This window comes from Erythrolamprus reginae, chromosome 8, assembly GCF_031021105.1.
Source record: "Erythrolamprus reginae isolate rEryReg1 chromosome 8, rEryReg1.hap1, whole genome shotgun sequence".
NCBI classification, from domain to species: domain Eukaryota; kingdom Metazoa; phylum Chordata; class Lepidosauria; order Squamata; family Dipsadidae; genus Erythrolamprus; species Erythrolamprus reginae.
In genome coordinates this window covers 58,953,678-58,981,071 of record NC_091957.1, presented here as the reverse complement: position 1 = coordinate 58,981,071, position 27,394 = coordinate 58,953,678, and the positions used below count along the sequence as shown (strand labels likewise).

General features: G+C 58.0%; 3 protein-coding genes and 1 long non-coding RNA gene across 5 annotated transcripts; 3 read left to right on the top strand and 1 right to left on the bottom strand.

Annotated features, from left to right (window-relative positions):
• On the top strand, positions 1–16,247 carry FRMPD3 (FERM and PDZ domain containing 3). Of its 2 annotated transcripts, XM_070760099.1 has the most exons (17): positions 1–17; positions 237–282; positions 3,799–3,886; positions 5,439–5,596; positions 6,005–6,107; positions 6,327–6,372; positions 7,037–7,141; positions 7,653–7,760; positions 7,931–8,062; positions 8,804–8,923; positions 9,099–9,235; positions 9,506–9,632; positions 10,393–10,482; positions 10,573–10,752; positions 10,837–10,981; positions 11,735–12,562; positions 13,258–16,247. In XM_070760099.1, the coding sequence occupies exons 4-17, from the start codon at positions 5,473–5,475 to the stop codon at positions 15,822–15,824; spliced, it is 4,812 nt and encodes a 1,603-aa protein (XP_070616200.1). In that variant the 5' UTR covers positions 1–17; positions 237–282; positions 3,799–3,886; positions 5,439–5,472; the 3' UTR covers positions 15,825–16,247. The 2 variants fall into 2 exon arrangements, with proteins under 2 accessions (XP_070616200.1, XP_070616199.1); XM_070760098.1 differs by lacking the exons at positions 1–17; positions 237–282 and having other exon boundaries at positions 3,802–3,886; positions 5,439–5,511.
• Positions 16,248–16,354: 107 nt separating this feature from the next.
• PRPS1 (phosphoribosyl pyrophosphate synthetase 1) lies at positions 16,355–21,140 on the top strand. Its single transcript, XM_070760118.1, has 7 exons — positions 16,355–16,763; positions 16,871–17,054; positions 17,134–17,232; positions 17,334–17,458; positions 19,413–19,586; positions 20,012–20,171; positions 20,257–21,140. Exons 1-7 carry the CDS (start codon positions 16,642–16,644, stop codon positions 20,347–20,349), a joined length of 957 nt encoding a protein of 318 aa, XP_070616219.1. The 5' UTR covers positions 16,355–16,641; the 3' UTR covers positions 20,350–21,140.
• Positions 21,141–21,280: 140 nt separating this feature from the next.
• Positions 21,281–26,206, top strand: SLC25A53 (solute carrier family 25 member 53). Its single transcript, XM_070760112.1, has 3 exons — positions 21,281–23,034; positions 23,696–23,785; positions 24,039–26,206. Exon 3 carries the CDS (start codon positions 24,099–24,101, stop codon positions 24,960–24,962), a length of 864 nt encoding a protein of 287 aa, XP_070616213.1. The 5' UTR covers positions 21,281–23,034; positions 23,696–23,785; positions 24,039–24,098; the 3' UTR covers positions 24,963–26,206.
• Positions 23,510–27,302, bottom strand: LOC139171690 (uncharacterized). Its single transcript, XR_011559777.1, has 3 exons — positions 27,076–27,302; positions 25,109–25,190; positions 23,510–23,769 (listed from the first exon to the last, which is right to left on the bottom strand). It is a non-coding gene; the product is annotated as an uncharacterized lncRNA (long non-coding RNA).
• Positions 27,303–27,394: the final 92 nt, after the last annotated feature.

The window sequence follows — 27,394 nt, the reverse complement described above, 5'->3', positions numbered from 1 at the left end:
GTTATAGAGCTGGTCAGGTAAGAGCGGGAGGCCAGAGCGTAAGGGGAGAAAGACCCTCGGAGACCCCCTTGGGCAGCCTTGGAGAGCCTGCACTGCAACGGGGGTGGGTGGGGACTGCCTTAACCCCCCCAGAATTGGCTGCTGGGGGGTTCTGCATGACTCTGTTGGGGTGGGGGGCGGCAGGGGACAGCCGACTGACCCTCTTGAAAGCGCCTGCCCCTCCCTTCTCATTGCAGGGGTGCCAAGGAGGCCCTGGTCCTGACGGTGCTACAGACTCATCAGGTGGGGGCCAAACCTTGGGGTGGGAGGGGTGCCACCTTCATGCCAGCGACTCTTGTTCACGTCACATGCAAAGAAATGGCTGCCCCCCCCCCCCCAGAAAAGGCTGGACCACAGGCTTCCCAACCCCACTTGGGCCCCGTTGCCTTATTGGGCTGTCTGAATGTGCTACTGCTCCCAAGCCAAAATATGGACAGGCCATCAAAGGCAAACACGCTCTCTTTTCTTTTTTTTTTTTTTTTTCTGAAAATAAATTTATTAAATATATACAATAAAAACCAGATACAGAAAGACAAAAGAGATATGCATATTGTACATTTTTTACACTCTACTTATGTAGTAATTGGGGGGTGGGAGAAGGGGGTTGTGAAGGGATGGAAGTAGATATAGAAGGAAGGAGGGTAGGGAGAAGAAGGAGGGGGGGTTAGATGGGCGAAAACCAGCGTTAGAGCTGGGTCTTTCATGATTTGCGGCCTGTAGTTTGAGCTCGTAGTTGGTGTGTTTTACCCTAAGGCTTTATTGATATGTTTTGAATGTAGTTTTTAGTGCCAATATATATAATTCATTTAGGGGTTTATTTTCTTTGTAAAGTTGGAGTTTGTGTCGATCGATGTTTACAGTTTGTTGTTTCAGTTTGATGTTATGTTTTGTGATGTAAATTGCTATTTTTTCAAGTTGTTTTTGTTGGATATTTTTCTTGATGGGTAATTTTTAGATAATTCCTTTTTTTTAACCAGAGGTACCATTTATCCCAAGCTTTGTAGAAATCTGTCTCATCCTTGTTTTGCAGTTCCATTGTTAGTTTGGACATTTCTGCGCATTCCATTATTTTAATCAAGAGTGATAGAGTAGTTGGGGTTTTTTCTTGCTTCCAAAATTGTGCATATAAAATCCGTGCGGCTGTAATAATATGGATTATAATATATCTGTTTTCTTTACTAAAATTTTGTCTTGTGATTCCTAGTAGAAATAGTTCGGGTTTCGCATGGATAGTCTGAGAGGTAATTTGTTCTAGTATAGTTTTAATTTTTTCCCAATATTTTTGGGTGGTTTCACATGTCCACCAGATGTGGTAATATGTACCTGGTTTTTCTCTGCATTTCCAACATAATGGTGATAGATTTGGATACATTTTTGCAAGTCTAGCAGGTGGCAAGTGCCATCTGTAGAACATTTTATAATGGTTTTCCTTATATGAGGTTGCCATCGTTAGTTTATAGTTAGCAGTCCAAATTTTTTCCCATTCGTTTAAATAAATTGTGTACCCAAAGTTTTGTGACCACGCTATCATAGATCCTTTAACTATTTCTTCAACAGTATCGTGTTGAAGGAGGATATTGTATATATTTGATATTTGCTTTTTTTGTGGACCAAAAATTATTTTATCGAGGGGGTTATTTTTTTGGAAGTCTGATTTGTTCTTATCTTCATTATATTTTGATTTTATTTGTAGGTAGTGTAACCAATCTACTTTAATACCTTTTTCCATGAGTTTTTGCTTAGGAATTAGCTCATTATTTTCGTTTAGTAGTTGGTCGTATGTTATAATTTTATCAGGGGTTAATGCATTCGGGTATATAATGGCTTCTGTTGGTGAAATCCATTTTGGGATGCAGAGGTAGTGGTTTTTTTTAATGAAGTGCCAGGTGTTAATTAAGGTTTTTCGGATGTAGTGTGATCTGAAATATGTTGGTATTTTATCTATGTCTGTCATCAGAAACTTGTGCCATCCGGATTGAAGGTCATAGCCTTCAAGTGTTAATATTCTAGAATTTTTAAGTATTATCCATTCTTTCAGTAGGTTTACAATTGAGGCATGGTAGTATAGTTCCATGTTTGGTAATCCAAAACCACCCCTTGACCTATGGTCTTGTAGGTCCTTAAGTTTTATCCTGGCCTTTTTTTTTGTCCATATGAATTTGCGAATTTTTGTGTGTAAGTTTTTGAAAAAGGTCCTATTTAGTTTAATGGGTGCAGTTTGGAAAAGGTATAGAAATCTAGGAAGTATATTACTTTTAATTACAGCAATTTTCCCCATTATAGAGAGTGGGAGTTTCGACCATCTGCAAAAATCTTTGTCCGTTTCATTGATTAGTTTATCGTAATTGTCTTTCTTGATAGTGCTGCAATTTGCGGTAATCCATAATCCTAAGTATTTAACTTTTTTGGCAGTTTTTATTTTAGTGGATTCTTCTAATTTTGATATCTGCTTTTTTGTCATATTTTTTGTTATCATTTTTGTTTTTTCTCTATTAATTTTTAATCCAGCAATCTCTCCAAATTTATTTATTTCATTAATTAGGATAGGTGCAGATTTTAAGGGGTCTTGTACCAAGTGTGAATAGGCTGCAATATAAATTCAAGAAATAAACAAATAAACAAGCATGTTTTGGATGAACCCAGCCCACCCAGGCCCACTGAACCAGCACTACCCTTTCCCCCAAGTCCCATTAGCTATATTTATTTTCATTTATTTTTAATAAAAAGTATTAATTTTTAAAAACAATTTTAATTTTAAAAATTAATAAATTACCATGCCACCCATCTCCCTCTTATGGGAACCGGGGGCTCAGAAGCTGCCCCTATGAAGCCCCCTGGGGTGGCACTGGGAGGGGGATTGATTGGCTGCCCACCATGTGGAGGGATGCTCTCCCCATGCGCACGGTGCTCCCGGCCGCCACAGACTGAGCCTGGCCCCACCTGCTGCCAGTTCAGAGCAGGCAACGTCCCTTTGCTCTCAGCCGAGCAGAGCGGCCTCCTCCCCGAGGTTGAGCATTTTCAGCACCCTGGCCAGCACCGCAGGCTTTGAGCCCCCCTGTCCCCACCGCCTCTCACCAGCTCCTGTCCAAGGCTCCTGTGGGGTCTTCCATGAGGCGGAGGGGGGCTTACTTACCCACTCACTCATCTATTGTGTCCTGTGCAAGGGGTTGCTAGCAGTCCTACTCAACTGCCTGTCTCTAAACCTCTTTTGTCCTGCAAAACCATTTGGCTGTAAGCCGCCCAAAGTCCCTTGGGAGGGGCATATGAATTGTTGTTATTGTTTTCAGCATTTAACACTTGACTTTCATTTCATATTGTTGCAAGCCGCCCTGCGTCCCATAGGATTGGGTGGCATCCAAGTCAAGTCAAGTCAAATCCATAAAAAGTGCAGGGCCTGCTTTAAACAAACTCTCTCCCCCACCTCTGGTGGCCAAGTGCTCCTTGCCCTCCTCTCCTGGGCGTTGAGTTCCCTCCCTCTGAGCCTGCTTCTCTCCTGAGCTCTGCGGGTCTCCGTCCTTCCCCAGGAGGTCCCGGGGGGTGGGGGGGTGGGAGGGGGAAGGAAGCCGCTTCCCTGGGGCAGCTCTGCTGGGGAAGGACCGGCCAGCAGCTGCTTGGCCCTCGCCAGGGTTCCTCCCTCGCTGGCTCTTTGGCCCCCGCCAGGTCCTGGGGCTGAGCCAGGCGGCTCCTTAAGATTCCGGTCACAGATGGGGCTGGACTGCGAAGGCTCGAGAGCTCAGAGCCCCCTCGCTCTTCCCACAGGCGCCGCCATCGCCAGGGACAAGCGAAGGAGGCAGCAGCAAGCAGGCCGGAGCAAGCTGTCCCTGCTCTGGGCTGCTGGAGGCCGACAGTGAGTATCTCCTGGCCAGAGGAGGCTGCTGGGGGTCCAGGCTCAGGCAGGTTCCTTGGGGGGGGAGCAGTGGGGCAGTCCCCTGGCCTCCTGCTATGAACGCAGGGTTTGGCGGTGCCTGCCTCAAGGGGGGCCCTCGGAAGCAGCTTCTCCCTCCCAGACCGATGGGGAGGAGCCGGGGTTGCCGAGACAGAATTCCTTGGCTGCATCCAACCACAAGGGGGCAGCAGAGGCCGAGTGGGAAAGTCTTCCGGGAGAGGCAGGGAGGACATTTCCGTGCCTGGAACAGCTGGGACGCCATTCGGGCGGCCTGTTCTTGAGCCAGCCGGGCGCAGGCGCTTCCTGCTTTCAATTCCTGGCTTTCAGTTTCGGCCCTGGCACCTTGCTCTGTTCCTGGACAAGGAGGCTCCACAACGTGGGTGGGCTTGGTCCAGGCAAGGCAGGGGGAAACTCGGGGGGCCTCCAATGGGGGGGGACTTCTATTCTGTTTCCAGAAAATGCCCTCTGGTCTATTTTTGGCTGGTCCTGGAACAATGCATCCCCCCCTTGTGGGATTTCCCTCCTCCTAGGAAACAGGCCACCTGAGGACCAGTTCCACGAAACCAGTTGGTCCAGAAACCACCTGCTGAAGCCTCGATTAAAGCCAGTCTCCCCACCGCCTGGGCTGCTTGCATTTGGTCCAGGCAATTGACCGGGTCAGCCAGGGTTGTCCACCACATCACAACAGGGGGCTCACTTTCTTGCTCTTGTGGGTCTCCCTCCTGCGTCTCCCGCTGGCAACAGGGCGCGTGGTCAGGAAAGTCCACTCCACCTGAATAAGGGCAGCATCCCACAATGGGACTTTCACCTGGATTGGGCGGTCAGAGACAATCCAGGAGGCCAGAAGTCATTGGGGGAAAACAATCCATCTGAGCCTACTGAGGGAAAGGGCCACAAACCCATCGCCCACAGGCTGGCACACACCTGCAGCACATCTGTGCCACTTGTGGTGGCATCACAGCCCTATTTATTTGCAGGGGGGCTGAGCCGTTTTGCTCCGCCTGCTGCCTGAGCTGGGGCAAAACAACAGCCCCAAAGTCACTCTCACCCAGAGCCCTGCCCAGGGGACTTGGCCACGACTCCTTGGCCTGGCGCCCGGGGGGCAGGTGCTGCTGTCTCTCTCTTAGGGGGGTCCTAGAGTGTAACATTGCAGGAATCTTCCTTGGGATTTGTCACCAAACTGCCAGCACTCGTCCACAGGGCTGGCACCCAGCAACCTGGTCTCCCCGTAGTAGAGATCCGAGTGGCCTGCTTGCTAGTAGGGTCTCCGTCCAGCTTCCTTCCTGGCTACGGGGACTTTCTGTTTGCATAGAACTCTAACCATAGATACTAATTGTGCAAGCTTTCGCAATACCTCAGATCAGCGTAATGCCCGTTGCTCCCCTTCCATTTCTTCATACTCGGGAAGGGAAAGAGGACCTGGTGGTCCACCCCACCCCCCGTGCAGGCCTTGAAGAAGAGCGGAGGGGGCCAGCCGCTCCCCCCCTCTCGTTTTGTCTCTCCGCACGCCCAGGCATGTGACGCAGGCCAAGCACTGCTGGGATGATATGGAATGTGGCCAGTCGCCTGCAGAGGCCGTCCGACAGGTGAAAGTCCAGCGTCATCCCATCTATGGATTCGGCTTTGTGGCCGGAAGTGAGAGGCCGGTGGTAGTTCGCTCAGTGACCTCAGGTGCGGTGGGAAATGCCCCGACGAGTGGGGCCAGTGAAGGTCGCACATACGAGGAGTTGGGCACAGGAGGGGGGCTCTGTTCATGGGGGGGCAGCAGCTATGCCAGGACCCACCTGCCCCTTTGCCAAAGCCGTAAGCAGGAACAGGGCAAAGGGGGGAAGTGCAACACCTCAAAACAGGCCATTTTGACCCTTCTCAACTCACGTCAAGACCAAAACAGCTGCTTTTCACGAGAGAAAACTCGGGTCAACCCCCCACCCTCGATGGTAAGGGCAGTCTGGCCCCAGGGGCCCCAGCGGCAGAGGAGGGGCAGGCGGCACAGGGGAGAGAGTGAAGCCAGGCGGGGGGGCCACCAGCAGGGGAGGGAGGGGCTGCCCCGGCTGACAGCGATGACCCCTTCTTTGGCAGGAGGGCCATCGGAGGATAAGCTGTTGGCAGGTGACCAGATTGTGGCCATAAATCACGAGGACGTCAGTGACGCCCCCAGGGAGAGAGTTATAGAGCTGGTCAGGTAAGAGCGGGAGGCCAGAGCGTAAGGGGAGAAAGACCCTCGGAGACCCCCTTGGGCAGCCTTGGAGAGCCTGCACTGCAACGGGGGTGGGTGGGGACTGCCTTAACCCCCCCAGAATTGGCTGCTGGGGGGTTCTGCATGACTCTGTTGGGGTGGGGGGCGGCAGGGGACAGCCGACTGACCCTCTTGAAAGCGCCTGCCCCTCCCTTCTCATTGCAGGGGTGCCAAGGAGGCCCTGGTCCTGACGGTGCTACAGACTCATCAGGTGGGGGCCAAACCTTGGGGTGGGAGGGGTGCCACCTTCATGCCAGCGACTCTTGTTCACGTCACATGCAAAGAAATGGCTGCCCCCCCCCCCCCCAGAAAAGGCTGGACCACAGGCTTCCCAACCCCACTTGGGCCCCGTTGCCTTATTGGGCTGTCTGAATGTGCTACTGCTCCCAAGCCAAAATATGGACAGGCCATCAAAGGCAAACACGCTCTCTTTTCAAGGATTAGCCGCCCCCACTGATCTCGGCTCCTGTGGCGGTGGTGCGCCTGCAAGGGCCATCGCAAAGGCCAAGCCGGCGGTGATGCGGCTGCTCTGGGGCCAGGCTCCTCTTCCCCGTTGATAAACTGGATGGCGGCATCATCCCCAGGAGGCCCCGGGCCTCCTCCTGCCGCCTCTGGGCTCCTTCGCTCTGGGAGCGGAAGGGGGAGAGAATGGCTGGCCCTTGACCACCAGCCTAGCAGCAGGGAAGCCGCCCAAGCGGAGGAAGGCCGGCACGAGGGAGGTGGCTCCGGGCAGCCAGCACCTTCCCCCTCCAGAGGCCGTGTCTCAGGGGGAGGGAGGGAGCCAAGCTGGCGCTGAGCCTGCAAAGCCGGAGGGAGGACGGGAAGGACGAGGGTCCGGCTGGGCAGAGCTCATCTGACACGGCTTCTCTTTGCAGTCCCCCAAATCGGCCTTTATCAGTGCAGCCAAAAAAGCCAAACTGCGTTCCAATCCGGTGAAGGTTCGCTTTTCGGAACACGTCACCATTGGCGAGACGGATCCCGTGAGTGCCTCCCCAGGGGATTCCGCGCAGCTCCCGAGAAGGCTCTGCTGGTGTCCCCCCCTCCCGGTGGCCCTGTTGGGGAAGGAGCTCCCCTAGGGTCCCCCTTCCAACTGACCCAGCAAGCGCCCAGAGCATGCGCTATGCACCAGCCCCACACCCAGAAGTTCCGATGTGGGGCGGGAAAGGCCCCCTTGAAATAATGGAGACCAGGCCTGCTCTCTCAATTTGGCATGGAAGCGGGGGGGGGGGGGCGCTGGCTGTTTCTGGGGCAGCCGCTTCCATTTATGTGGACGGTCACGGCTGCAGCTCTTCTGGTCCAGCCGGCTGACCCTCCCCACACCCAGAGACAGGGAGGCCTCTGCCGGCCCAGCTGAGGGCAGCCCTGGAGATCGTGTGCGTGTCTGCGCGTGTGTCGGGGGGGCGGTTTGGCTGTTCCTGCGGGGTCCCCTCACACGGCAGCTGAGGCGGTCTCTTCCCCCCTTCTCCTCCCTGCCCCTCGTCCCCCCCCAAGGAGATGCTGAGGAAGGAAGCCCTCCTCCTGATTCCAAACGTGCTGAAGGTTTTCCTTGAGAACGGGCAGATCAAGTCCTTCACCTTCGATGGCCGGACCACGGTCAAGGTAGGGCCCTGCAGCAGGAGCCAGGCAGCCCACCAGGCTTTCCTCGTTGGGGAGAGAAGAAGTGGGGCCTGGCCTCCTCCCTTTCATTCCCCACCCCGTCTGGGCCTTCCTGGGAGGGGGGGTTGAAGAAGCCTCCGGGCACTGAAGCCCCCCTCGCCCTCTCCGGCCAGGATGTGATGACGACCTTGCAGGATCGGCTGTCCCTGCGGCAGATCGAGCACTTCTCCCTGGTCCTGGAGTACTCCAGCCCCGAACAGAGCCACAAGTTCCTTCTCCTGCAGGACAAGCAGCCCCTGGCCCACGTAAGCCCCCCCCCCAGCCTCAGTCGCTCTGCTTCTGCAGGGGCTGGGCCTGTCTGCTCTGCTCCTGGCATGGATTGCCTGGGGAGGGGGGCACAAAAGGGCTGTAGATAACACAAAGCGGTGTGTGTGTGTGTGCTTACACCTCGGAAGAGCGGCTCAGGGCTCCGTGCTATGGTGCCAGCCAGCCGTGTATTTAGCTGCCCAAAGAGCCAGGGTGGGGCCAGGCTGCACCAGCAGAGGTGGGGTGCTGCCGAGATGGCCAACCGCACCAGGAATAGGGGGCCCAGTTCTGGCCCACAAGGCAAGGCAGATGCTGAGGAATCGGGGGGGGGGCACAGCAGAGGAGCAGCCAGACTAGTGAGGCCGGAAGCCACAAAGGCCAAACACACACACCTGGAGCTGCCAAGGGAGGAGGCGGGGCTTCATTCCCTGTAGGGTCGATGGGGGTGGGGGGAGGAGCTTCCCGGGGAGAGACCCCCAAGCTTGAACCAGGGAGCAGTTCTCTGGCCACCAGAGCCCCACTTGCCTTCTGCAGACACCAGGGGGGGGGGCAGTCCCAGCCCTGGGGGGCTACGCAGGAGTCTTGCCTGGGGAGTAAGCAGGGGGCTTGGAGGGGGCAAGAGCATGCCCTCCTGGGCCCTCCACCCTTCTTGGAAAAGGCGAGCCCCCTCCCCTCCGGGCAGGCTGCACAGGGGCCCAGGGTCACCGGGGGAGGGGGGTCTCCCTCCTGCTTCCCAACAGGTGGTGCAGAGGACCCACTACCAGGGGATGCGATGCCTCTTCCGGGTCAGCTTCTTCCCCAAGGACCCTCTGGAGCTGCTGCGGAGGGACCCGGCTGCCTTTGAGTACCTGTACATCCAGGTGAGCGTGGGGTCGGGGCCCTTGCCGGCCCCCCTTCTGCCTTGGCCCAGGGGGCTCTGCAGCTGCCCAGTGGAGGGGCCCCAGAGCCCTGCTGGAGGGGCTGCCGAGACTTCAGGGGGGGGGCATGCTGGGCAGCCGGTCTCCTGGGCAACCTGGCTCCCCTCCTTTTCCCCAGAGCCGCAACGATGTGATCAGGGAGCGATTTGGGATGGAGCCCAAGCCGGAAGTGCTGCTCGGCCTGACTGCCCTGCACATTTACATCACCGTGTCGGCAACACGGCCCAGCCAGAAGGTCTCCCTCAAGAACGTGGAGTGAGTCCAGCGGACAAAAGCGCAGCAATCCCCCCCTCCACACACACACACACACTCAGCTGGCCTTCGTGGTGACGCCCCAACAAGGCCCTCGGCCCCCTCGGCCCCCCCTCCCCTTCCCTGACCCTCTGGCCCCCCTCCGCCTCCCTGGTCAGAGGCCACACGCCCTCTGCCTATCCCCACACAAGCCCAGGGGCCCCTGGAGGGCGGGGGGGAGGAGGAGGGACCCCCGCCTGGCCCCCCTCGCCAGCCCTCTCTCCCTCCTGCTAGGAAGGAATGGGGGCTGGAGCCTTTCCTGCCCCCCTCACTGTTGCAAGGCATCAAAGACAAGAGCCTTCGGAAGACCCTCTCTCAGCAGCTGAAGGCCCATCAGAACCAGCCCCCCTGGGGCACCAAGGCAAGACAGGGGGGCCGGGGGGCCGGGAGGGCTGCTGGGCCCAGGGGGCTGCCCAAGGGAGGGGCAGAGAAATCACCACGATCAAACACCCCCCGGCCCAGATGGCGCTCAACAGCCTGGGAGCGAAAAGCCTCTTTGCTCCTCTGAACTTGTGCAAAGTGGAGCCAAGTGCAGCAGATACAGACGACGGAAGAAGCCACGTTCACTTCCACACACAACACTGGAAAGTGCCACTCGTGTCAAACTCGGGCCGCACTGACATTAAACTTTGATATTGAGGTGGCGGCCCCAGACTATTGTCCCGAGGGCCGCAGCTGGGAGTTTGAGGCCCCCGACGCAGAGTCCAAAGCCAGATTATTCTCCTGGGAAAAACCTCTCCCGGCTCCACCCCAGGGGGCTGTGGCTGGCAGGACAAAGCAGCTGGCCGACCCCCCCCCCATCCGCAGGTGGAAGCCCAGCGCCAGGCACGGGAAAGAAGGTGCCCCCCCCGTGCCCTCGGCAACAGGCCGGCCTCGGAGAGGGCCCCTCCTGGCTGAACGAGGGAAAGGGTCACAAGCCCCCCATGCGGGCGTTTGGGGCTCAGAAACAGCTCCCTTGCTGCCCCAGAGCCGAATCCAGTGCAGCAGTCAAGCCAAGGGAGCCTCCTGCTAGAGCTGGACTCCTCCAATCCCCCCCTTGCCCCGCGGGGTGGCCAAGGCAGAATGGTTCCCGAGGGGATCGTGGCCCCTTGACGGAGAAGGGCGCCATTGTCTCCCCCCAGATCACCACCACCCAAGCGAAGCTCCATTACCTGCGCATCCTGAACGAGCTGCCCACCTTTGCGGCCGTCCTCTTCAGCACCGTCGGGCTGGTACAGTAATGCTGGCATGTGAGGGAGGGGAGGGTGCCGTGGCCGGAAAACCCCCCCCCCCAGGCCTGACTGGCACATCGCCCCGCACAGGATGAGAAGCAGCCAGCCACCACCCTCCTGGTGGGGCCCCGCCACGGCATCAGCCACGTCATTGACCTGAAGACGAACCTGACCACCGTGCTGTCCGAGTTCAGCAAAGTCAGCAAGATTCAGCTCTTCAGGGAGAACCAGGGAGTGGCCCGGGTGGAGACCAGCATCCTGGACGCCAAGGTAGGCCCAGCCATGGGAGCAGGAGCCCAGGGCAGGGCCCCTGCGGAGCCTGACCTGACCCTCCGGCCTCCCTTCCCTTCCCAGCCTCTGGTGCTGCTGATGGAATGGCCGGAGGCCACCAACTTCACCTGCCTCATTGCTGGCTACTGCCGCCTCCTGGTGGACTCGAAGCGCATGATCCTTTCCCGACACGCCAGCCAGCCACCACCGTTCCCACTGACCAAGGCAGGTGCGTTTCATCCTCTTGAGATTTGTGCCCCCTGGTCAGATATCCCCATGTGGTCCCTCGACATGGGGGCTCCAGTGGTGGGCCTTTCCCCCAGGGGGCTCCGTAGGCAGCAGCACCAGCCCACTAGGAACCTCTCGGCCACGGGGGTCCCCTCACCAGGCTGCTGTTGGCCACAGAGCGTTTCGGCTCAATGGAGGTGCAGGGGGCAGCACTCCCGCCCCCCCCCGCCTTTGCTTGCTCTTTCCTTCGCCTGCAGCTGTTCAGTTAGGGGCTCACTGGGGATGGGGAGGGGTACCCAGTGTCACTGGGAGGAGACGGAGGGTGAGACAGGAAGCAGGAATCAGGCCTCGCAAGGGAGCTGGGAACATTTTCCGGAAGTCACTCTGCACTGAGAGCCCAGAAGGGTCTTTGCCCAGGCCCCTCACAGCACACCCGGGGAGGGGGGCATGCCTTGCGCTCAGTTGGTGCTCATGGGGGAGGGGAGTCTCCTTCTGTGCCTCTTGGTGACCAGTCGAGAGAGCCTGGGCAATACAGGGGGCAGAAAAAACCCCTCTGGCCACGTAAGCCATGTGGGAGGAGTGCCTTGGGAGGGGGTGAGGAGCAGAGGGGAAAGAGCCCCCCCTTCCTCCTCCAGCTCACAGGGCCCCCGGCTGGCCCTCCCGCCAAGTGGCCAGGCACCAGGTTCTTCCTCTGCCTCCTCGGGAGCCGGGGCGGACGTGCACGTTTTAACAGCCAGTGTGTGTTTTGCTCCAGACAGCAGCCTGGTCCTCGGCCATCAGCCCCCGGCAGCGGCAGCACACCTGGCTAAGAAGGAGAGCAGGCTCCTGGGAGGCTCTCCCCCCAGCCCCAGAGGGGGCGGTCCCTCAGATCCCCTGGGCTCGGAGCTCCTCAGCTTTTGCTACCTGCACCTGCGGGAACACAAGAAGGAGCACAGGGGTGGGACGGACGTCGATGAAAACCTGATCCTCTTTGAGGAGTCCCGGCCCCGGACCAAGTCGGACCCCACCCCAGAGAGCTCCGGGCAAGACTGCCATGGACTGCCCCTCCAAGACTGCGAGCCCCACAGCCCAGAGCAGGAGCGCTGGACCAACCGAGGCAGGGCGCACACCCTGGACAGTGAACAGGGCAGCCAGCCGCAGCAGCTGTACTGTGACTCCTGCAAGGTCAAGCGCCGGCAGGCGGGCCCTCGCCGAGGCAGCAACCCCGGCCCCGCACAGGACACGGTGGACCTGACCTCCCTGCCCCCTCCAGGGAGCGATGAAGAGGACGATGAGACCACAGCCCTTCTCCCCATTGCCGCACCGCCCCCCGGCTTCCAGGACAACAGCTCTGACGAGGACGACACCAAACGCTGGGCGGCGGCGGCAGCAGCTGCTATGGCAAAAGGGCAGGAGCCGGGCCGTCACCTGTGCAGTCTCCTGTACGAGGAGATTCCGGTGACGCTCATAGATAGCATGCAAACACGGACTGTCCGAGACCACGCCCAGGACCTGGACGATGCTCTGGTCTCCACCCTGCAGGCCCTGGAAGCGCTGGCTGCCTCGGAAGACGGTGCACACCCTCAGCCGCAGCAGACGGCAGGTACCCCCTCCTTTTAAAGTGGCTCCCATCAGAACGCACCCCCACCCCCAAAACCTGCAAGCTCAGCCCAGTGAGAGGGGCACCAGCAGCAGCACAGCTGCCTACATAAAAGGGCGGTGGTGGTGGAAGGATCCCCATTCTCTGGTCAGAGGGGCAGTCAGTGGCTGGAGCCTTCCCAGAGCTCCGTATTGGAATGGCTGCCTCTCCAACCCCATTTTGGAGGGGGAGGCTGCAGTCGCCCATCCTCAGGGAACAGGCCAGAATGTGGCCCAGAAAAGGGCTCTGGAGGGTCATTAAGATCACCATTCCACTCCCGCCAGCTCAGGTGCATCATTTAGTGGCAGCTGGGCTGGCAACCCAGACCACCCTGTAAAATTCCTTGTGAGCCGGTCAAATAACCTGGGCCTCCAAAAAAGGTAAGAGGTCCAGCAATAGCCAGCAGAGGTGGCTCCTCTGGTCTACCGCTTGTTTGCAGCCCCTCCCCCAATTCCTCACCCCCAGACAGACAGACACACACACACACACAGATGTAATCCTGTCATTTAAATTAGCTGCACTTTCCCCTTCCTTTTGCCCTCTGGTTGGCTAGGCCAAGCAGCCAAATTTATCCAGTGGCTGAGGGTGGGCTTGAGCCTCCTACAGGGGGAGAGGGGCTTTCCTCGCCCAACTAAAGAGTGTGACTTCTTCTCCTCCAGGCCTCATCGTTCTGGCCGCCATCACCCCGGAGTCATCGATGGACTCGGGCCACGAAACCAGCTCCTCTGAGGTCCCCCACGTCCCCGAGATTCTCGCAGCTGTGCAGCAACGTCAGAATGCGGCCTTATTCCTGACTCAGCAGCTCAGCACGGAAGCCCTCTTGCCCCGGAAGGACCTTCCTTTCCGCATCCAGGCTGGTGGCGCCAAAGGGCCGCCTGGGTATCGAGAGCCAGACCAGACCTCCAATGCCACCTGCTCTACAAATAAGCGAGAAACGGAGAAAGGCTCTGCCCAGCCCTCACCCAGCGCCAGAGGGACGGTGGCCGGGCCCAAAGGCTCCTTCCCCTGTGGGGCAGGTGCGGCCCCACCCACCACGGCTGTCCCTGCCCTGGGAAACAGCCCCCCGGAGAGTGGGCAGCAGGATCAGAGAACAGCTCCTGTCCTCGTTGCCTCAACTCTGCAGCCAGTCCAACCCAATGCCTCCCCAACCGAAGGCAGCGCTGCCCGCTGGGGCCCTGACCGCAGGCAGCCACCTGACCCCCAGCCCTGCTCTATGGGCCGGCTCCCCCCCAGCCTCCCCTGCTCTCAAAAGCAGCCAAGCAGTGAAGTCAGCCAGTGGGACCCAGGACCGTTGTGCAGCCTTGCGGAGGTGGTTCCCCCTCCCCTGCCAGCAGCGGAGGGGAAGCAGGTGCCCCAGAGCTGCCAGCCAAAGGGAAGGCCAGAGGGGGCAGAGGAGCCCCTGGGCCAGGAAGCGGCTGGCAGGCCCGCTGGCCAGAGGGAGGAAAAGGGACAGCACAGCACGGGTGCCAACACCCACAGTGCCCCGAGGCCTCCACCCTGCCCGAGCCCAGAGGCCGCCTTCAGGAGCCCTGAGGGAAGGACTCTGGCGGGGAAGGTCCCGCTGGGCGCTCAGACTGAAAGCCTGCCCTCCACTTCCATGCTCCTGAAAAGGCCCGAGAGGGCGCTGGCCACTACAGCAGCCGACCCGGACCTCCCAGCGAAGCCTCGAGTGCCCAAAGCCTCGTTCCGGTTCAGGAACCTCATTTCCGCCACTTTCCCAACCCGGCTCAAGAGGGAGACCGACGAGCGGCAGGCCCAGCTGCAGAAAGTGAGGCAGTACGAGCTTGAATTCCTGGAGGAGCTGCTGAAGCCAAAGGCCAGGAGAGGCGCCGTGTCTCCGGACCGCCTGGACCCCTCGGCCACAGGGCGCTGCGCCTGCCAGGTCCGGACCAGCCCTGTGCAGACCGTGCCAGGCCTGTCCAGGGAACAGAGGCGGAGTTGTGATTGCAAGCGGCTCAGCCGTGGCACCAGGCCCCTGCCCAGCCAGGCCCCAACGCCGGACCAGGAGAGGCAGAGCAGGGGCAGAGAGCCACCACAGGCAGAAGGGCCGAGGAAGTCCTCCACTGGCGCCCCTCCCAAGGGCAGCCGGATCAGGTCCACGAGCCTGGAATCGAGGGACTGCCGGCCCGACCCTGACCACAGCCTCTCGTGCCTGACCACATGTGCCTCTCCCGGGGAGTGCGTAGGAGCAACCCAGTACAAGAGGTTGATGCGGCGCTACAGCGTCAGCGAAGTTGAAAAGATGAAACAAGCATCCCCCAGTTCTCTAGACCACCTGAGCCATTACCTGTGCCAGCAGAGGGAGGCTGCTGCCCAAGCCCCTGCCTCGCAAGGCAAAATGCAGGACCCCCACCCCACAGCGGCAGAACCCTCGTATGTCCAGGTGGCTGAGAAGAGCCAGAAAGGCGGCGCTGTGCTTCCTTTCCAGGAGGACATCTACCCGAGCGCCCACAAACTGCCAGAGGAGGATGGAGAAGGGGACCGGTGCTGCTCCTTCCGGTACTGCTTCTACTACAGGAAGTGTGACATGACCGACGACGGGAGTGAAAAGGATGAGCTCTCTTACGCCATTCCCATGCCAATCCTCCCAGAAGGGACCATCGGCCAACGGGCAATCCCGGTGGTCAGCAGAACTCTCCACGTTCTGGATGCCAGCGTCTGCAGCGCTCCAGGCAACCAAACCCAGGAGATAGACCTGCGGACCTCCTCCTTTGAGAGCAGCCTGGCCAAGATCCACGCCCTGAAGGGCCGCACCTACACCTGGCCCAACGGGTTTCTGGCCGTGCAGCTGGACACAAGTGAACTCTTGACCATCCTTCGGCAGTGCATAGTGAGCCCGGAGGCCCAGGAAGGCAAGTCCCATCTCCCTCAGTTGACCGAGTACAAGCAAGAGCTGGGTCTTAGGTTCAAGGACTTCCGGGCCTCCTGCCGCAGAGTTGCCACCGGCAACAAGAGCCCAACCCGCATGCTGTTGGCAGTGAGCAGCAGCTTCCAAGTCCTGGGAAGCTTGATCGAGACCTTCGTGCTGCTGGTGAACGTGGTGCGCTCGGGGTCTCAGCGCCAGGCGCTCTTGGCCAAAGTGGAAGAGATCATGAGGAACTACACCTTCTTGCTGAGGGCTGCGGAGGAGTCCACCACCCGAACCGGCCACCGAGGGGATCAGGAAGCAACCCCGGCCTCTGTGAACCCTCTCACACGGTCCTTGAAGACACTGATGGACAAGTAAACCAGCGCCTGCCCAGCCTAGACCAAGTGCCTGAATGCCTGGAGGGCTGCCAGCCGCGGGGGGGGGGGCGAGGGGGGCACTGCCGGTTGTGTCCGGCCTGCAACGCCTCATTTGCCCCGCGGCCTCTCCCGGGGTCAGACTAGCCCCAAGGGCCGAAACCGCGGGAGGCCCCGCCAGGCGCCCCGCCCCCTCCGGCTGCCCCCTCCGAAGGAGCTCGGCGTCTGAGCGGGAGGCGGCTTCTCCCTCCGGCTGCCACGGCCAAGCGAGGCCCGCCGCCCCGGACGGGATTGGGAGGCCCCGGAGCCCCTCGGCGGCTGGGAGGGCGGGACCCGCCCCCCCTCTCTCCCCCCCCCCCCCCCGCCGCCGCCGCCTCTCGTGTACGGGACAGAGATTTTCTTTCGTGAACCCGGAAGAGTAAATCGATTCTTTCCGCATCCGCCGCCTGGGAAATTTCCTTTCAGCAGCCCGCGGCCCACCCCCTCCTCTCCCCGCGCGTGCGCGTTGCCAGGCGATAAGCGGTGAGGTGACAAAGGGGGCGTGTCCCCAAGATGGCGGGCTAGCGCGCGCGGCCCTTCCGTCGGCGCCTGCGCGTTCGAGGGCCACCCGTGCGTCGCCCCGTCCCTCTAAGCGGAGCCGGCGCCCGGAAGGCGGAGGCCGTGCGGCGCTGCTGCGGCTGCTGCTGGATCCCAAGAGCGGCGGGCGGGAGCGCCGCAGGGAGGCGGCGGAGCTGTTGCCGGTGCCGCAGGAAGGCGGCGGGCCCGCGGAGCGCGCCTCCTCCTCCGCCGCGTCGCGCTGCCCGCCGCCGCTGCTGGCCAGGATGCCCAACATCAAGATCTTCAGCGGCAGCTCGCACCAGGACCTCTCGCAGAAGATCGCCGACCGGCTGGGCCTCGAGCTGGGCAAGGTCGTCACCAAGAAGTTCTCCAACCAGGAGACCTGGTGCGCGTGAGGGGGCGGCGCATGCGCGGGGGCGGGCGGGGGCTGGTGGGGAGGAGGGAGGGGAGGGCCCTGACGCCCCGCCCTCACGCCCCGCCCCCCTCCCGCAGCGTGGAGATCGGGGAGAGCGTGCGCGGGGAGGACGTGTACATCGTGCAGAGCGGCTGCGGGGAGATCAACGACAACCTGATGGAGCTGCTGATCATGATCAACGCCTGCAAGATCGCCTCGGCCAGCCGCGTCACGGCCGTCATCCCCTGCTTCCCCTACGCGCGCCAGGACAAGAAGGACAAGGTGCCCGGAGCCCCGCCCCCTTCTCCACTCGCCCCGCCCCCTTCTCCGCTCGCCCCGCCCTGACCCGCCTCTCTTGCAGAGCCGGGCGCCCATCTCGGCCAAGCTGGTGGCCAACATGCTCTCTGTGGCCGGCGCGGACCACATCATCACCATGGACCTGCACGCCTCCCAGATCCAGGTGCGGGGCTGGGGGTGCGGGGGGTGGGGCTTCGAGCGCTCCCTCCCGCCTCCTGGGCCGCACGGTTCCCCGCAAGACCCGCTGCCCGCTCCTCCCCCAAGGGCTTCTTCGACATCCCCGTGGACAACCTGTACGCGGAGCCTGCCGTCCTGAAGTGGATCAAGGAGAACATCGCGGAGTGGAAGACCTGCACCATCGTCTCTCCCGACGCCGGGGGGGCCAAGAGGTGATGGGGGGGGTCCTCAGCCTGGAATTACTCGGCCCAGGTTCATGTTCCAAGTTCGGTCTTGGAGGGTTGTTGGCTTTCCGCCTGCCGTTCTCCCTGGCTCTGGACGGGTGGCAGTGCTAGGGGTCCTCCGGTCAGCAGAGGCTGCTTGCATTGGTAAAGTGCCTGGACTGGGAAAGGCTTTTGAGAAGTGAGTTTCCTTTTGCCCGGCTCTGCTCTGCTTGGCATGGGGGCAGGCGAGTGGTTGTGACCATGCGAGGATGTGCCTGGCACCAGGAAAAATCCATCCAGGCCTATGAGGGTGAACACGGGCACGGGAGCCATTGCCATGGATGCTCGCGCTGCCCAGCTGACCTCTGCCTGGCCACAGCCCTCCCCTCCCAGGAGCCTCCCTACGGCCCATTTTGAGGTACCAGGCGCAGCTCGGTTTTGGAGGAGGAAAACAAGGAAAAAAGTATTCTGAGCCAAATAGTGTTATTTAAAATATAATGCTCAAAAAACATAAAGGGAACACTTAAACAAGGGAATGTAACTCCAAGGAAGTCAAACTGTCCACACTGAACCTAAGAAGAGTCCTGCTGAATCCGGCCAAAGCCCATTGAGTCCAGCATTCTGTGGCCCACCGTGGCCCACCAATTGTCCTTGGGGATCTTGAGCAGAAGGAGAAGGCAAGACCCTCCCTTTCCCCTGACCCCCAACCAATGGGGCCCAAGGGGACCCTGCCTGCCTCAACCCACATGGAGGCATAGGCGCTTGGACATCCCTTTCAATCACCACCTATGAGACGCTGAGTGACAATCAATTTCACCTGCTGTTGTCAGCACATTCAACTTTGTACAGAACAAAGGATTCAATGAGAATATTTCATTCAGATCTAGGATGTTTTATTTGAGTGTTTGCTTTATTTTATTGAGCAGTGTATAAAGTGGGAGTTGAAGTCCACAAGTCATAAAGTTGCCAAGTTTGAAGATTAGGGATTATTTATTTTATTTATTTATTAGATTTGTATGCAGCCCCTCTCCGTAGACTCGAGGCGGCTCACAGCAGTGATAAAACAATATACAATAGCAAATCTAATATTAAAGTCTAAAATAACAATTTTACATTAGAAACCTAAAAAAACCCTTATATAAAAAACATACACACAAACATTCCATACATAAAACTACATAGGCAAGGGGAGATGTCTCAGTTCCCCCATGCCTGACGGCAGAGGTGGGTTTTAAGAAGTTTGCGAAAGGCAAGGAGGGTGGGGGCAGTCCTAATCTCCAGGGGGAGCTGGTTCCAGAGGGCCGGGGCCGCTACAGAGAAGGCTCTTCCCCTGGGTCCCGCCAGCCGACATTGTTTAGTGGACGGGACCCGGAGAAGGCCAATTCTGTGGGACCGAACCGGCTGCTGGGATTCATGCGGCAGAAGGCGGTCTCGCAGATATTCTGGTCCGGTGCCATGAAGGGCTTTATAGGTCATAACCAACACTTTGAATTGTGACCAGAAACTGACCGGCAACCAGTGCAGACTGCGGAGTGTTGGAGTAACATGGGCATCCCTAGGGCTACAAGGGTCTTCAAACCTGGCACCGTTAAGACGCGTGGAACAGGGGCCCAAAGCAAGGGGGGCTCAAGGGGAGTGCAGCACACACCTGCACAGTGGGCGGGGCGCATGGATTTAGGGGTGGGGGCCCACGTATGTGCGAGTCCACCGCTTCCACGGCAAAGAAGTTAGCCCCCCGCCCCGAATTGCAGGACGGGCGTGGGGCTGCGTTTGCCCGCTGGTTGCGTGGGCAGGTGCTGGTCACGTTGCTCAGCCTGGTGTTTTTGGGTGGGTTTGCGGTGCAGGTGGGAATTCTGGGGCTAAGGAAAGCGTTAGCCCTTCCTGCGAGTTTTCGGAGAGGGGCGGCATATAAATCCAATAAATCCAATAAACTTGAAACTTGAATGTGCCTGTCTCTCCACAGAGTGACCTCCATTGCTGACCGGCTGAATGTGGACTTTGCCCTTATCCACAAAGAGAGGAAGAAGGCCAGTGAAGTGGACCGCATGGTGCTGGTGGGGGACGTGAAGGACCGGGTGGCCATCCTGGTGGACGACATGGCAGATACCTGTGGCACCATCTGCCACGCGGCCGACAAGTGAGTCGGCCCTGCAGGAAGGAGCGAAGGCCAGGGGTCAAGGCAGGGGGGGGGCTGCTCTTTTGGGGTGCAGTTCTGTGTGCTGAAAGCAAGAAGGTGCTGATGGACGGGGGGGTCTAGATAGCGAAGCCCCCCTGTTTCACTAAAGGCGGGTGGGGGGCTAGATAGCGAAGCCCCCGGGTGAGGACGCTTGCTTTCTCCAGAGAGGAGCAGCCGGCTCACCCCGCAAACGCCCGCCCGCCTCTTACTTTATTTATTTTATTCATCGGATTTGTATGCCGCCCCTCTCCGCAGACTCGGGGCGGCTCACAGCAATAAAAATACAATGTAAACAAATGTAATATTTAAGTCAATTTAAACCCCCAATTTAGAAACCAATCCTACATACTGGCATACCATGCATACATTCCCCTCCCTCCGCCTAGGCTGCTTTCGGCCGGTGCTACCAAAGTCTACGCCATCCTGACTCACGGGATATTTTCTGGGCCGGCCATTTCCCGCATCAACCACGCCTGCTTTGAGGCCGTTGTGGTCACAAACACAATCCCCCAGGAGGACAAGATGAAGCACTGCCCCAGAATCCAGGTCAGGCCGCGGAAGCAAGGGGGGCGGGGGGGGGCAGCTTCCGGGCTCCAGACCCCTTGACGTGCCGCTCCCTCTCCCTCCGCAGGTGATTGACATCTCCATGATCCTGGCCGAAGCCATCAGGCGGACCCACAACGGGGAGTCCGTCTCTTATCTCTTCAGCCACGTCCCTTTGTAGTTTCAGAGGCTGCGGCTGTTTTTCCAAGAACCAGAGTTTGTTTTAAGTTCAGTCGATGTCGCTTGTTTGATTGCCACGCTCTCCCTGTCTGCTCCTTTGGGGGGGGGGGGCGGGGGGGGGGAGAGAGAGAGGAGACCCCGGTCCACAGTCCGGGCTGCTTGTGGGGCTACTGGCCTCTTTCAACCGGGAGAAGAGAACCGGAGGCTTTCGGGAGGATGCGGTGGCTGGCTGTGCAGGCCAGGAGGAGATTTTGCTTGGACCCCCCGAAGTGGTCGCTTAGGGCACGAGTGTGCGGAGAAAGGTCTTCGCCTTGAGTGGACCCTGCCTGCCTCTTCCTCTCGCCCCCCCCCCACCCCCCCTCCTTGGAAGTCTTCCCGGGCGGCAGCTTCTGCTCCTGGGGCGTTCGGTGCCCTGCTGCTTCCAGGGGCGTCTCTGGCGCCTACGCTCCCACCGGACAGCAGCGGCAGAGATGGCTTCGGGGCAACGGTGCCTGCCTTGGAGAGGCACGAGCAGCTGGCCGGCCGTTAGCCCCACCCCAAGAAACAATGACTCCCGTGTCTGACGGGAGGAGCAGCAGGTCTTAGCTTCCCACACACACACATATATATATATATTCAAATGTGTGAAGAACCGATAAAGAAAGAGAGGGAGAACATATATTCTTTTGCTTCTTATTCGGGCCCTTCTGCTGCCCCTGCTTTGCTTCAGCTCAATCCCCAGGGTGCGACTGTGATGTTTGTGTTACTCAGAACTTCGGAGCAGGAGGAATTAAACTCTTCCTTAAAAACCAAGAGCCTTCTGGATGCTGTTCCCACACACCCCATATTCTGGCACAGGTCCTTTGGGGCACCAGTGAGAACGATGAAGAAGGGTGGGGAGGTCTCGGTGGGGGGAGCATGCTGGTAGGTCATCCTTGGGCTTCTCTGTTGGAGTCGGACATGTGCTGCTGCCTCCTTTGATAGTGTGCAAGCTGCCTTTCAAATTAGCCACCATTGTTAACTGAAACCCCCCTCCAAGTTCAGCCCATGGAGGTTTGTTTATTTATTTATTCAATTTTTATGCCGCCCTTCTCCTTAGACTCAGGGCGGCTTACATCATGTTAGCAATAGCCCTTTCTAACAGAGCCTCCAGCCTATGCCCCCCCCCCCCACAATCCGGGTCCTCATTTGACCCACCTCAGAAGGATGGAAGGCTGAGTCAACCTTTCCAGTGTGCCCGGGGTGGGGGCTGGCAACTTGTAATAGCTCCTGGGGTTTGTCCACATATGTTTTGGTGAGACACAAACCCACGTGTCCCTTCAAATCAACCACGGTGCCACACCAAGGACACAGATACAGTATAGGATGTCCTGCTTGGTGGGGCCTAGGGGAAGAGCCTTCTCTGTGGGGGCCCCAGCCCTCTGGAATCAGCTTCCCCCGGAGATTTGTACTGCTCCGCCCTCCTTCCATAAGAGTCTAAACACTCATGTTCGCATCAAGGTTTGGGGCCATTGGACACTACACCCCCCCCCCGGCCGACGGATGATGTATATGCTGTCGTTGAGTGGGAATGGTTGATTTTTAATATAATGGTGATTTCAAATGAGTGGCCTTTATATTCATTGGATCTAGGATTAGTACAAATACAATACAAATACAGACAGGGGCGGCATACAAATCTAATTAATAAATAAAATAAATTATTCTTTTTATATGTTGTCAGCCACCCTGAGTCCTTGGAGGGGGGGGTGTATAGATTCAATAAATAAATAGAATCCCCATTTCCTCCCGATCAGCTGGGACTCCGGAGGAGGGGAGAGTAGATGTAGGTTGGGGGGCAGTCGGGTGGCATTTACTGGTTTTCTGAATGGCTCAAAATCCCCACTACTGGTTCTCCAGAATTGGTCCGAACCTGCTGAAACCCACCTCTGGTCCCCACCCCTAACACCATCTGGAAAACATGCAATCCAGGCAGCCAAGCTCCCTTCCCTAAATGTGGCACTGCAGCTATGGCCAGAAAGGGGGTCAGTCCCCAGGGACCGTAAGCGGCAAAGGAGTCGTTCCCGCCCCTTCCTCTGGCTGTCAAGGCGGGAGACATCAACCCGAGGGGCAGAGGTCAGCCCGTGCAATTGACCAAGGCAGAACTTTGAGGAAATGGCGGCCTTGCTGACCCTCCATAAAAACGGTTCCTCTGTCCTCTAGCCCGCTGTGGTCCTCGGGTCCAGTGGGCCCACAGCCTTTGCTCCTGTTCTCTGGCGTCCCTTTGGGAAGACGGAGGTGCTCCCTTCCTCAGTGCTCGCTGCGGAGTCTTCCAGGGCACGAGGAAAGGCGTAATGCCACGAGGGGCGCATGCATCGGTGGGACCATCCAATCCCTTTATGCAGAACTCTGTACATCCTGTCAACACAGAACGAATGTGAAAGCAGCTCTGGGGAATTCCCAGGCGGTTTAGTTCAGTCTAATTCAGGCGCAGACCTTTGCCTCCTCCTGTCAGTGCAGGTCTCGCACAACCTCTGCCTCTCCCTAACCCCCCACCCCCCATCCGTTGGTCTGGAAGCCTCATCGGAAGCCTTGCGTGGAGCCTGCCAGCCGTGCCGTAGACGCAGCTGCAGATGCTGCCCGGAAACACTCTGGGTGGAGCTCTCGGCAGAGAGGATGTGCCGGCAGCTCTGCAAAGGAGCCAAGACACACACACGTGCCAAAGAAGGTGAGGGGCCTTGGGGGGGGGCTCGACATCTGCCTGCTGTCTGGAGGGGCGGGTCTTGGCCCACTCAAGGCTAAGCGTCCCTGCAGCACATGGGCCAGGGGTGAAGAAGGGGCCATTTGGGGAGGGGGGACTTGAGAGATGGGCCAGATCAGGCAAGGAAGTGTAGAGGCTCTCCGCCCCCCTGCCCCCCCTGCATCCCAATTGACTGACCCTGATGGGAGATTCCTGGGCAGGACCTCTGCTTCAGCCCTCCTGCTGCTGCCTGGGGGAGAGGGGGGAGGGGGAGGGGAACTGCCCGGGAGAGTCTGAAGGATGTGTCTCTCCCTGTGCTCACCCTCTGTGCTGTGACTGACGATGGAGGGGAGGCGGGTGCCTATCCTTTGAAGACCCCCCCCCAAAAGGGTAGGAGAAAAGGCCCAGGTTACCCGTGGCCTGGAGAGCCCTTCTGGGGGAAGGAGTGGATTTCAAAGCCATGTTGATCTGGTCCCTAAGGACCACGGAGACCAAATCTCGAGGCTGCAGGGGCAGAAAACCTCGTGCGGTGCCACCCTTGCCTGGCAGGAGAGATCAGGAGCCTCTTGATTTGACATTTATTATTTTTATGACAGTGTTGAGCCAATACTGAAACTTTGATTTTCTGATTTATCTTTTGAACCAAAAGGGCCCAACTGCTCTTCATTCCTGCTTCTGATATGGATGTATTGTTTTCTGCTTAACGAAGGGCCAGAATCGCTCCTGCTGGAATAAAGAGGTTGGTGAGCAGGGACATAAAACCGATTGGATTTATATTGCAAAGGGTCCAGTTAGTAGACAACTCTGGGGCAGCTTCAGAAACACGGCTCCAGGAGAAACTTTGGAGCCTATAGAGACTTAAGTAGGGAAGAGGAGGTTGCAAAAAGAAGGGTGGGGCGCAAAACGCCTGTGGCCCCCACACCGGGCACAAGGGCACAGATTCCTTTTTATTTAAAGATGGTGTCTTATTTGAAATTAAAATCTTCCCTCAGCTAGGGCTGTGACCCCTGCACCGCCTCGGTTCCCCCAGAGAAGTCTGACGCTCTGCATCCATGGAGGAAGAGACCGAGAGCGGTCAAAGGCCAAGGGCCAGCAGCGGGTACTTTGTGGGTGCTGCCTCCAGCAGTCTCTCCACCCTGGCCACCTTCCCCATTCACAAGACCATCTTCCGCCAGCAGCTGCACAACTTCTCCATCACTGAAGCGGTGCGCCAGCTGTACCACGAGGGCTTCCGCCAAATCTATCGCGGCGCCCTCCCACCCCTCCTGATCAAGACGCTGCAAGGGACGTTGCTGTTTGGCACCTACGAGAGCTTCTGCGGCTCCCTCCCGGCTCAGCCCCTGGCGCCCTGGTCCCGGAGAGCCGTAGCCGGGCTGTTTTCTGGCTTCGTGGAGGCCTTGGTCTTCTGTCCCCTCGAGCGGGTGCAGAATGTCCTCCAGGATGGGAGGAAGGTCCAGAGGTTCCCCACCACACGCCACATCCTGGCCACCTTCCGTTCCTACCCCCTCGGCGAGAGCGTCCGCCTGGGCTTCTACCGAGGCCTCGGCCTCCTCCTGGTCCGCAATGGCCTGGGGAGCTCCCTCTACTTTGCCCTGCAGGAGCCCCTCCGCGGCAGGCTCTCCACCGAGAGCTTGCCGGTGGCCATCCCAGCCTTTCTGTCGGGTAGCCTGACTGGCACGCTGGTGTCCCTGCTGCTCTACCCTCTCGGCCTCCTCATTACCAATCTGCAGTCCCAAGTGGGGAGGCCAGAGACCCTCGGCCTCCTGGCCACCATGGCCAAGGTTTGGCAGGCCCGGGGAAGGCGACCCCTGCTGCTGTACAGGGGGGGGTCCCTCCTCATTCTCCGCTCCAGCGTCAGCTGGGGATTCACAACCGCCATCTACCAGTACTTGTCACAACCGAAGGGCTGGTTGTGAAGAGGGGGGGGAGGCAGGGGGGCCTTCAGAGCACCTGCAAACGTGATGTAAATGGAGAAAGTGACACCCAGAAGGAGAATTGCCCCACTCGCGGGAATTGGACAGAATCGGGTTGGGGAAAGAGAAGCACAGAACACAGAACACACTCAGAATCAGACGATCCGGTTCACTCGGAGACTTTTTAGCACATCTGGACTCACTGGATTTCATTGGAGCTCTTCTCTCCTCCTGGTGGACAAAGCAGAAAACATCTTTTACTCTCGGGGGGGGGGCGAGTTGGGGGAGGGCTCTTACATGCATGTTGCAAGCCAAGCATTAATATAAATATACTGGGATGCATTATTTGTAATCCCAATGCCAATTTGTAAATGAAGCTTAATTATTGGAACCATGTAATCAATTAAATCAGCCTTGGAGCCTTTTGGAGAAAGCGCCTGTTTTAGTTAGAACAGAATTCTTCATTGGCCACGTGTGATTGGACGCACACGGAATTTGTCTTTGGTGCCGATGCTCTCGGTGGACATAAAAGGAAAAGAGACATTTGTCAAGAATCGTGTGGTACAACACTTAATGGTTGTCATAGGGGTCAAATAAGCAATGAGGAAACAATCCATATTAATATAAATCTTAAGAATACAAGCAACAGGTTACAGTCATAAGTGGGAGGAAATGGGTGATAGGAATGATGAGAAAAACTGGTAGAAATAGTTAATAATTAATACTATTTTTATAAACTCTTCAGCTAAACTGAATTTTAGTGGCTTATGTTAATTTTGATATTTGGGTAAGTGTCGCTGTTACAAGGTCATCCTGGCCGGTTTGTTACTGTTTCCAGTATTGGAAGCCCACAAGCATCGGACCCTCTTGGCACCTGCACTTTTATAAGGTTTCCAGGGTTTTGTAGACCTCTTTTTCATGCATACACACGTGTGCATTTAACTTTTATTGGCATAGGAAACGAGTACGACTACTACACGCCTTCCTACAACTGATGAACACATTGCTTGCAACCTGCCAGGAAGGATCGGGCTCTTAAAGCATCGGCCTGGGGGGCCCAGCGAGCACAGGGGCCCCGTGCTAATCTGCAGGTGAACCCTTCAATGCACCTTGTAGCATGTGACTACAGTAACTCTATGGCTTACTGGGCATTGTGTTTATCATGTTGATTAGTTGTTGCCCCACAGCATCCTTTTAACGGTTCAGATTTTGTTGGAGTACCAATAAAATAAATACTCTATGTTTAATTTTATCGACCATTTGTGTTACATCGCTCCGAGTCCTCGAAGAGGGGCGACATACAAATTGAATTTTTTATTATTATTATTATTATTATTATTATTATTATTATTATTATTATTATTATTCTCACACTGTGGCACATAGGCTTCAGTCAGGTCCTCCATTCAGGAGGGAAAATAGGCTATCAAAGGGCTAGCTGTCAGACAGAACCTTTGCTGGGGTGTAAATAGTTGCCCAATAAAGAGCCCCCCCCCAGGTCACCCTACCTAACCCTTTGCATTCCTAGACCTGTGCACCCTGCTTTGGCCGAGGCCCACGATGCTGTGAAAAATCCGGCAGGGTCTGGCAGGGTCTGGGGAACCGGGGACAGATCTTTGGGCTGGCCCCAGAGCGGGGCAGGGGGCGGGGATTTTGCAGGCCCCTTCCCTCGCCACGCCCACCGAACTGGTGGTAAGAAAAATCGGATCCCACAGAAGAGACAGAGATGCGCTGTCTGGCCGCAGTATCTTACTTCGATGATTTGGATTATTTAGAGTAGCGAGTTCAAGTTTAAAGACCAGCCAGCCAAGAAAAAGGGAGCCGAGCGCGGCCCAAACTCTCGGGCTCGGTGCCGCCGCCGGGCGGGGCGCAAAGCGGCATCTGCGGCGCGGGAAACGGACCGGGCCGGGCCGCCCACCTGCCACCCGCCGCCGCCTAGACGGTCCCGGCGGCCCCTTCCCGGAACGAGAGGGAGGCTGCGGCGGCCTCTGAGCCCTCCCACGCAGGCGGGGCTCAACGGACGCGGGTCCCCGCTTGGCCGAAGAGACCGGAAGGCTCGGCTGCTGCAGGGACACCCTCCCACCCCCACCCCCTCCCAAAAAAGCAGCGTTCTCACGTTAACCCGCCGCTGCGACCTTCGGCAACGGTCACTTCTTCTTTCTGCAGGAATCGTCGGTCACGTCAAGACTTTCGGACTTCAACTCCCAGAATTCCCCAGCCAGGACTTCTGGGAGTTGAAGTCCGAAAGTCGTCAAGGGACCGAGTGTGGAGACCTCTCCCCACAGCCTCCGCCGAGCTCCCATCATCCGCAGCGAGCAGCCGCCGGGCGAGGGCGAGGGCAGGCACGGGGCGCCCCTGGCCGTCGGACACAGCGGGGGCGGGGCCGGGGGCGGGGCCGGGGGCGGGCGGGGGGGCCCTCGGGGCGGCGCCTCCGC